The sequence below is a fragment of the Hordeum vulgare genome, chromosome 2H (genome assembly GCF_904849725.1).
Source record: "Hordeum vulgare subsp. vulgare chromosome 2H, MorexV3_pseudomolecules_assembly, whole genome shotgun sequence".
Taxonomy (NCBI): domain Eukaryota; kingdom Viridiplantae; phylum Streptophyta; class Magnoliopsida; order Poales; family Poaceae; genus Hordeum; species Hordeum vulgare.
Genome location: NC_058519.1, coordinates 115,028,643 through 115,039,361, shown reverse-complemented (window position 1 = coordinate 115,039,361; position 10,719 = coordinate 115,028,643). Strand labels below are relative to the sequence as shown.

The 10,719-nt window shown below is 48.4% G+C and overlaps 1 protein-coding gene across 1 annotated transcript; it reads left to right on the top strand.

The window, feature by feature from the left end:
* Positions 1 to 316: 316 nt before the first annotated feature.
* On the top strand, positions 317 to 2,375 carry LOC123425431 (thaumatin-like protein 1). Its single transcript, XM_045109134.1, has 3 exons — positions 317 to 696; positions 817 to 1,522; positions 1,823 to 2,375. The coding sequence occupies exons 1-3, from the start codon at positions 642 to 644 to the stop codon at positions 2,199 to 2,201; spliced, it is 1,140 nt and encodes a 379-aa protein (XP_044965069.1). The 5' UTR covers positions 317 to 641; the 3' UTR covers positions 2,202 to 2,375.
* The last annotated feature ends 8,344 nt before the right edge of the window (positions 2,376 to 10,719 follow it).

The following is a 10,719-nucleotide window of genomic DNA, read 5'->3' as shown; positions in this document are numbered from 1 at the left end:
TTTTTATTCAGCTTGTAATAACTATGTTATTTTCGGTTCAAATTTATTTGATTCAAACTATGAAAATCATACGAAATAGGACGGCCATGGATCGAAGCGTTGGACGCGCTGCTGACCCATATTTAAAACTTAGCCGGCACATATGGATCAACGCGTTGACTGTGCTGCCGACCCATATTTAAAACAGAATGGACGTTGGAGTTTTGTTCGATTGGGTCCGTCGTTGAAATTGCTCTTAAAATCTAACTCTAAGAGCTAGAGTATCCAAAGAAGGCCATTGAAGAAAAATGATCTTTCACGGCGGGGCCGCAGTATCGAGGGCCATCCCAAGCAGAATAGAATTTACCGTACGTGTGCCCATGCTCGATGCCACCGGGGTACCCAAACAAAGGCTAAAGTAAAGTTCGTTCATCGGGAGCCACACTCAAGATTCCCCCTCCCCTATCCTTTCCCCCTCTCTTTCCTGTGCGCCCATTGCCCTCGTCTTTCTCCATCTCCTCCAAATCAACGAACTGTCACGTTACCACACACCATTACCAGCTGCTGAAGAGTGAGAGTGAGGAGTAGGTGCGCTGCTCTGTCCTGACATTGCACGCGCTTGCCGCCGAGCTCTGCATTGCGTTTACCAGCAGCTATCCCCGATGGGGTTGCCGAGATGTATCGCCGTCATTGTGCTCCTTTTGATTTCATGGAGAGGTAAATAGATTTGTGGCAAATTCATGCTTCCTGGTTTCTTCTTTGTTTGTGCGAGTGAGCTTCGGTAGTGTAATGGCGGGCGAGCTGACGAGTCGCGCTGTGTTTCTCGGTGGTGTGCAGAGGGGGAGGCGGCAATGTTCACGTTCGTCAACCGGTGCGCATACACGGTGTGGCCAGGCGTCCTGTCGAACGCCGGCACCGCGCGGCTCGGCACCACGGGGTTCGAGCTCCCGCCGGGCGCGTCGCGCGCGGTGCCGGCGCCCTCTGCCTGGTCCGGCCGTCTCTGGGCCCGCACCGGATGCGCGCAGGACGGCGCGTCAGGGCGGCTCGTCTGCGCCACCGGCGACTGCGGCTCCGGCACGGCCGAGTGCGCCGGCGCCGGCGCGGCGCCCCCCGCGACGCTGGCCGAGTTCACGCTCGACGGGACGGGCGGGCTGGACTTCTACGACGTCAGCCTTGTGGACGGGTACAACCTGCCTGTGCTGGTGGAGCCGTCCTCCGGAGAGCGCCCCGGCGGCGCGTCGAGCGCCGGGTCTTGCGCGTCGGCGGGGTGCGCGGCGGACCTGAACGCGATGTGCCCCGCCGAGCTCCGGTCCGGCGGCGGCGCGGCCTGCCGGAGCGCGTGCGACGCGTTCGGGCGGCCCGAGTACTGCTGCAGCGGCATGTACGCCAACCCCGGGACATGCCGGCCGACGTCCTACTCTCAGGTGTTCAAGATGGCGTGCCCGCGCTCCTACAGCTACGCCTTCGACGACCCCACCTCCACCTTCACCTGCGCCGGCGGCCCCGACTACACCGTCACCTTCTGCCCCGGCGCCACCCCGAGGTCAGCCTCAGCTCTCCTTCATTGACGCCTTGCAATTGCAAGTCTGGATCTGGTGGGTTCTTGCCTTGCCAAGGGGGGTTGATTTGTCTCAGAGATTAGTGACTTTCCGTGTGATTAAAATGGAAAATTATAGGAAGAGATCTGCAGATCTGAATCTAGGCAAGATATTTTAGCTTAGCAGCAGAGCAGGGTGGGCAAAAAGACGAGTTTTTTGCGCCGTTATGTGCATTTGGCTACTGTTTCAGCCATTCCCGTGACCTCACCATGTGCCCTTGTTCTGTCCTTTTGTCACACGAGCAGTCAGAAGTCCACCACGGTGCCGGCGGCCACGACGACGCCGACGCAAACGAGCCCCCTGCCGACGACGGTGCCGCGGACGGAGACGCCGACGACGACGGTGCCCGGGACGGATACGCCGGCTATGATGCCGGGGATGACGTTCACGGATGCCAACCAGGGCAGCATGCCGATGCCGATGGGCGGCGAGGTCGGCACTGGCGGTGGCGGCGGCATCCAGGGGCAGGGCGTCATCCTCGGGGGCGCAAGCAGCGACGCCTGGCTCGCCAACATGGCCACCGGCGACGTGACGGGTGCGGCAGCGGCACCACGCGCGGCAGCCTCCGCCGCTCGGCTAGTCGCCGCGCCATTGGCGTTGCTCGCGCTCCATCTGCTGCGATAGATGGAGGTCGCCGGAACACTGATTGATCGGTGCAATGTATTCGGGTGAAAAGAAAGAGGGGTTGGCCGTAGGATTAGATTCGGAAACGCCATTGTAACTTTCCGTGTTGATGGGATTTTGCTGTAAGTACGTACTCACTTATTTTGAGACGGAGGAAGTAGATTGTTGGTTAAACTGATGTTTGTTTTAGCTTAGTTCAGCTCCGATGCGACCATTGTAACTCAACTGAGGCTGCCGACGGACCGGGATCCAGTGACTTGTCTCTTGGCTGGCAGTCACCGCGCTACATGCGCTTACCCATCTGCCGTTAGTTCTCCATCCAACGAGTAAATTGCATAGAAGTATTATAATTATGGCAGTATATCTAGATTGGTATCAAAGGCCGTTGCAGGTCGAACTAATCCGGCTGTTTATTCGTATTGACGTCGAAATTGACCGACCGGGTTGACGTCGAAATTGACCGACCGAGCCCAGCTGTCAGGTGCTACGATGGCCAATCGACGCGTGCGCGTGCTGATTAGGCCGAGCGGTTAGTGTCGGTCGTTCTCATCTGTGTCCCCCACCCCACCATTCTTCCTCCTCGCTCCTTTGTTCCCTCGTCGCCGCGAACCTTCCCGCCCGCCGCCGCCATGGTTTTCGAGGACGAGAGCAGCGATGACCAGTCGAGCCTTCCATAGATGCACTCTTCAACCTCTTCGCCGATGTGCTTTACCAGGTGAACTCATTCGAGCTAGAGTTAGACATTTGATTTGGGGATTTCCTTTGATTGCTTTGTTCATCGACCGACCGGGCCCAGCTGTCAGGTGCTACGATGGCCAATCGACGCGTGCGCGTGCTGATTAGGCCGAGCGGTTAGTGTCGGTCGTTCTCATCTGTGTCCCCCACCCCACCATTCTTCCTCCTTCCTCCTTTGTTCCCTCGTCGCCGCCAACCTTCCCGCCCGCCGCCGCCATGGTTTTCGAGGACGAGAGCAGCGATGACCAGTCGAGCCTTCCATACATGCACTCTTCAACCTCTTCGCCGATGTGCTTTACCAGGTGAACTCATTCGAGCTAGAGTTAGACATTTGATTTGGGGATTTCCTTTGATTGATTTGTTCATCGTCCTGTGCACCTCGAGTGAATTTGTATTTAGCTTGTGCAGGTCCCAGTTTCAGTTGAGGACCCGGATTACCAGGGACTTGTGCTAGATCTAATGGTTTTCTGTGAGAAGCACGACAAGGCATCGAAGAGGCATCTCGCATTTGAAGGAACAGACACACGCAGAAGGTTCTTAGCATGTGCAGAGCTTGTAAGTTTAATTCCTAGTTGATAAGTAGTAATGTGCAACGACTATATGTTAGTGTATATGCTGAATGGAGTGTTCATATGCCCTTGTAGCAATTGTAGAGCTATAGTTACTATTAAATAAAGTGCATATCATCTTGTCGTTGAACAAATAGCAACATAATTTTATAGCTCCAATTATTGTCCTAATAAACTCCATGTCATGTTGGTGTTAAATAAACTCCATATCATGTTGTTGTTCAACAAGACACAAGCCTTTTAATTTTGGGAGGCACATGTTGTTATTTTGTGGCTAGGTTCAGTTAACTGGTGTATGAACTCAGTAGCTCTTTTGCTCTTTTTACAGGAAGGTGATAATTGTGGTTTTGTTGAATGGGTTGATCACCAGTGGGCCATAACAATGCAGAATGCATTGTTGAAGCTTTGAGAAATGTTTGAAGAAGCCAAAAATGGTAGGGTGACTGATAATCTTGAAAGTACTTTAACTATTCACCATCTAACAACAGAGAAGAACACTTTGGATGCCAACTATGACAAGTTAGTTAAAGGTGTGCATGAAATGATGGATTTCTAGGAGGCAAGGGTGATTGGTTTCAGTTATCTGCAGTCTAACCTAACTTATTAGCAGCAATGTAGAAGTGAAGTGGTGGCTGATATGAAAGGACAAATGGCAAAGAAAGATGCAGATCACCAACATCTTAATGACAAGTATCAACTCTTGGTTAAACTGACAAGAGCTCAAGCCACTATCATCTAGAACTTGAAGTTGAAGCATATGAAAGAGAAGCAAGTGCATAGTGAAGCTATGATGAAATTGGAGTTGAAGAATGCAGAGCTCACAAAGTTTGAGGAGAAGCTTACCCAAGAGAAGTTGTAATTGAAGTTTCAGATTGCTGATGTGCTAAAAGAAAAGGAAGTGCTTAGTGAAGAGAAGGGCCAGCTAGAGCATCAGATTGCTGAGCTCATGAAGGGAGAGGGGAAGCATAGTGCAGAGAGGGGCCACTTGGAGCTTCAGATTACTGAGCTGATGAAAGGAGAGGGGAAGCTCAAGCTGAAGCTCAAGGGGATCCTACCCATCTTAAATAAATGAACAAGATGGATATGAGAGCAGGTAGTGGGCATTCCCGACGTTTTGGGTAGGATGGTTGTGTAGTGACCTAGTTAACTATGGTTATGTACTGTATGGTTGTACTAATTCTAAGACTCTGGTTGTGTATGTATCTATTATTGGTGCTATCCATCCTTTGTGAGCAAAGGATGAATGTAAGCATTTGAACTCCACTATGTATTTGTAAACCATGGTTCTAGTATGTTGAACTCAATAAATTGTGTTGGTATGATTTGTGATTGGTGATGTTTATGGGATTTGTGAGCTATGAGTTGTTAGATTTATGAGTTGTGTAGTTTAGGTTGATTATTGAGCCGTGATTCAGTATGATTTTGATGGGAAATGTTGCATGGGAAACAAAAAATTTCATACGCACATGAAGACCTATCATGGTGATGTCCTTCTATGAGTGGAGATTAGATCTACGTACCCTTGTAGATCGCTCAGCGGGAAGCGTTGAAACGCGGTTGATGTAGTGGAACGTCTTCACATCCCTCGAACCGTCTCACGAACCGTCCTACGATCCATCCCACGATCCGTTCCGATCTAGCGCCGAACGGACGACACATCCGCGTTCAGCACACGTACAGCTTGACGATGATCTCGGCCTTCTTGATCCAGCAAGCAAGGCGGAGAAGTAGATGAGTTCTCCGGCAGCGTGACGACGCTCAGGTGGTGGTGATGATCTACTCCTGCAGGGCTCCGCCCGAGCTCCGTAGAAATCCGATCTAGAGGTAAAACTATGTGGAATAGGCTAGAGTTGCACGTGGCAAAGTTGTGTCTCAAAAAGCCCTAAACCACCACTATATATAGGAGGAGGGGGAGGGGCTAGCCTTGAGGCACAAGGCCTCAAGGTGCACCGGCCGCCAAGAGGAAGAGGACTCCTCCTCCAATTCGGTTTGGGAAGGAGGAGTCCTCCTCTTCCTTCCCACCTCCCTCTTTCCTTTTTTCCTTCTTTTCTTTTGGTATTTTCTTATGTGGCGCCATAGCCCTCTTGGGCTGACTCCACCAGCCCAATAAGGACTTGGTGTGCCACCCTAGGGACTTGGGCTCACTCCTGGGTGGGTGGGCCCCTCCCGGTGAACACGAGGAACCCATTCGTCACTCCCGGTACACTGTCGGAATTGCCCGAAACTTTCCGGTGACCAAATGAAACCATCCTATATATCAATCTTCGTTTCCGGACCATACTGGAAACCCTCGTGACGTCTGTGATATCATCCGGGACTCCGAACAACATTCGGTAACCACACATATAACTCAACTATACTAAAACATCATCGAACCTTAAGTGTGCAGACCCTGCGGGTTCGAGAACTATGTAGACATGACCCGAGACACTCCTCGGTCAATATCCAATAGCGGGACCTGGATGCCCATATTGGATCCTACATAAGCTCAGTGCCAAGGATTCATATAATCCCGCATGTCATTCCCTTTGTCCTTTGGTATGTTACTTGGCCGAGATTCGATCGTTGGTATCCGCATACCTATTTCAGTTTCGATACTGGCAAGTCTCTTTACTCATTCCGTAATACAATATCCCATGACTTGCACTTAGTCACATTGCTTGCAAGGCTTGTGTGTGATGTTGTATTACCGAGTGGGCCCCGAGATACCTCTCCGTCACACGGAGTGACAAATCCCAGTCTTGATCCATACTAACTCAATGGACACCTTCGGAGATACCTATAGAACACCTTTATAGTCACCCAGTTACATTGCGACGTTTGATGCACACAAGGTATTCCTCTGGTGCCAGTGAGTTATATGATCTCATGGTCATAGGAATAAATACTTGACACGCAGAAAACAATAGCAATAAAACGACACGATCAATATGCTACGTTATAGTTTGGGTCTAGTCCATCACATGATTCTCCTAATGATGTGATCCAGTTATCAAGTGACAACACTTGCATATAGTCAGAAAACCTTGACTATCTTTGATCAACTGGCTAGCCAACTAGAGGCTTGCTAGGGACATTGTTTTGTCTATGTATCCACACATGTATCTATGTTTTCATTCAATACAATTATTGCATGGATAATAAACGATTATCTTGTAACAGGAAATATAATAATTACTATTTTATTATTGCCTCTAGGGCATATTTCCAACAGATTTGTGGTTTAGGTAATTTTTGAGCTAACAACATAATCATTGGACATGTAACCACATCATCATCAACATAATAACAACATAATCCTCAGCAACATATGCATCATCCACACACAACACCAGCACCAAGTCCATTCATTGCACCATCACTTTCTAACATAACATCACTCCACTTGTGGTTACCACTAGCAGTAAAGTAGGCCATCCATCCAGTGTGTGTATAATAGGAAGGAAGAGTAGTAGAAGTGGAGGCAATAGATTGCTTGGGGGCAATGAATGCCCTTGGAGCACCTCTTCTTCCAGAAGCACTTCTTCCAACAACACTTCTTCCAGCACCTCCTATGTCAGCATTTCCTATGCCAGGTCCAACTATGCCAGCACCACCTCCCCAGCAGCACCTCTGCCAGCACCACCTCTGTGAGTAGTAGAAGCTCTTGGTGTTGGAGTAGGAGCACTAGCACCTCTTGGTAGTCTTGTTGGTGGTGTAGGAGCCTCTGCAGCAGCTCTTGATTGTGAATTGCTTGGAGTAGCCTTGCATACACATAGAAAACAGTAAATAATGCAACCAGTAAAATAATTTACAAGGAAGGAAAAATATATTGCAAGGGCAAACATTATTACCACATGTTTGTTCTTCCTCGAAGCCAGCTCAGGATTCAACTGCTTAAGACAACTTGTGTACCTATGCCCATGGAGACCACAATTGCCACATGTTATAGTCCCCATTCTTGATGTGTCATTTGGCTTTGGTACTTCAAATTTTCCCTTGCTCCTCTTTTCTTTCTTTCTTCTTCTCTTCACTTTAAATGCAGGTGGTTCTATGTCTGGACCAGGGGTCTTTGTCCAATCATGCTCACCAGGAACATGATAGATCATTGGTGTAAGGGCATTCTCCTGCTTAAGTGTTTTGGTGATAATGACAACTCACTACGGTATCGAACCGGGTGTCAAGTATGCAAGTATCATTTGTTAAACACAAGACGGTTAGGTATTCCCTCCAAAGGAAAAATATCGAACACGTGTCCCCTATGTGTTTATTATCTTTGGTCGTAGGGACCCCGTACTATTAAGAGGGAATCCACATTGGAAGTCTATGGGTGAATAAATTCTTCTCACACACTGTTGCACCCATCATGTTCCATCGCATCATTGAGAGAGAGGAGCCCCTGTTTTTCTAACTGACTGGTTGTACCACTGCTATGGGCGGTTGTACCGCTCAGCTGCTCGGCGGTTTACCGGCCCTGCACCGGTCCACAACCGGTCACAACTCTGTTTCACCGTGGTTGTTGGGCAGATGTGGACCGGTTGTACCGCTACATTAATTATAGCTGGTACTACAAGTGTTCCAAGCGGCTATACCGCTTGGGACTTAGCCACGCCCAGCGGCTATGGCTGGTGACACCTCTGGGCCAACTTTCTATTTTGGCCCGGTTGTAGGGCGGTAGTTGACCAGTTGTACCGGCCTGGCGACTGGTTGTACCACCCTGTGCAAAATAGGTGTAACGGTTAGAAATATGGGGTGAGGCCTATATAAGGAGAGTTTTCTTCTTCCTTCCTCTTATCTCTTATCTCTCTCTCTCCACCATTGATGCACTGAAGCTTTCTTGCCCGATCTCTCGCCCTAGCCACCCAAACTTGTTGTCTTGCTAGGGATTGAAGGAGGAGACCTAGATCTACACTTCCACCAAAGGAAAATTGATTCCCCCAAGTTATTTTGTGGATTTTTTTACTCTTGGGTGTTTGAGCACCTTAGACAGAAGAGGTCACCACGAAGCCACATTCCATTGTGTTAAAGCTCCGTGGTTTTGTTGGGAGCCTCCAATTAAGTTGTGGAGAGGGCCCCAACCTTGTTGTAAAGGTCTGGTTGCCACCTTCAAGGGCACCACTTAGTGGAATCACGACACCTCACATTGTGTGAGGGTGTGAGGAGAATTTTGTGGCCTTAGTGGCATCTTGGGAAGCATTGTGTCTCCACACTGCTCCAACGGAGATGTACTTCCCTTCAAAGGGAAGGAACTTTGGGAACACATCCTCGTCTTAATCGGTTCCACTTGTGGTTATTTCTTACCTTTACTTGTATTAAATCTTTGCTTATTATTGTTGTTGTTAGCATCATATAGGTTTCTCACCTAGTTGCATATCTAGTCAACCTATATGTGGCTAAACCTAATTTGTTTAAAGAAAATCTTAAAATTTGTTAGTTTCCTGTTCACCCCCTCTAGTCAACCATATCGATCCTTTCAATTGGTATCAAAGCCCCATCTCTTTATTAAGGGTTTTACCACTCAAAGAGTATGGTTGACGATGGGGAAAGGGTTGATGAGGTACCCGAGGGAGCTGCTGCAAACTCGGTCACCCGAGAGGAATTGAATGAGGTCGTGTCCACATTTAAATCCTCTATGGCTGTCGAAGTTAAAAACATGATTAAGGATTTCCCTGATATTTACAAGCCGTCTACCGATCCATTATTGGTGGCGAATCCCACATCTTTGGATTTGGGAGGCAATTCCAAAAAGGAAAATGCTAGTAGTGAAAAGGATAAAACGCCTCAAGGAACAAGTGAGGCCAATGCCTTTACCTTTGTTCCTACTCCCATGGTCTATGGAGTACCAGTTCACCCACCGCATATTATTAATATAGGTCCTCCACCAAAGCTTTTTAAGAATGATTTTGCTAACTGTGTTTTTCCAATCAAGTCTCATTTGAACCACAGCTCAACACAACTTTGGAGAATCATTGAGGAGGGATACTACCCACATGATCCAAGAAATCTCACGCCAAGAGAAGAGGCCGACAATCAGCTCAACCACTCCGCCTTGTTCATTCTTCAAGCAGTTGTACCTATTGAAGGCCTTCCTCACTTGCGTCCCTTCAATCGTGCCAAAGATTGTTGAGATCATATCATCTCCATGTACAAGGGAAGCTCTAGCATTCAGCGGTCCAACTATGAAGTGGTTCTCGATGAGGCCTATGAATTTGCTATGATCGGGGATGAGGACCCTAGTGAGCTATATAGAAGAGTTACAACTCTTCTTGTGGCTCTTCGGGATCATGGAAGCAAATATGTGGATGACACATGGATTAAGCGCACGTTTCTCAAGGCCATCATGCCTTTCAACAAGTCCAGGTCCTCCATCATTTGTCAAAGGCCACACTTTCATGCCTTGTCCTCAAGTGATGTGTTGGATGAGTTTATTGCCATGAACATTTTGAACAAAACCACTGACAATGATCTAGCCCGAGTTCAATGGTCAAGAAAAAACTCTCCCAGCCTTGCTTTGAAGGCCAAGGCTGCTTTAGAGGAAGATGAGGAAGACGAAGAAGATTCTTGTCCCGAAGACACGAAGTATACTTACCATGATCATATGGATCTTGCATCAAGGCAGTTTTGGGGCAAGAAAAACTCAAGGCCCAACTTCTCCAAGAACAACTCAAATGGGTCCAAGGCAAAGTAACGCGTGAGAAATTGCTACAATTGTGGCAATGTGAGTCACTTTGTGGCAGATTATCCCTATGAGCAGAGGGAAGACAATGGTGGCAAGCTCATTCGCAAAGACAAGACCAAGTCCTTCCCAAACAAGTGCAACTTCCCCAAGAAGATGCGCGAGAAAGGGTTGGTGGATCAAGAAGAGTACCTCTCAGATGAGGATGATGATGATGAGACAAGTGGTGAGGCAATGGGAATGACCACGGTGGCCATTGCATCCTCTTCTCCAAGCAAGGTGTCTCTCTTCAAGGCCCCCAACGAGAACTGCATTGCCAAGTGTCTGATGGCCAAGGCATCCGGCAAGGTAACATCTAACGCTCAAACTTCCATCATCAAAGCTTCCATTTCCGCTAGGATGGATAGCAGAGCTGAAAAGGCAGAGGTAGAGGAGGAGGAAAACTCCTTTGGTAAATTGATGATAAATCTCAAGGGTAAATCCAAGAAGCATGTTGTTGCTCTCTTGGAACAACTCGGCGAGGCCAATGACATTATTGAATCTCATGAAGATACCATCT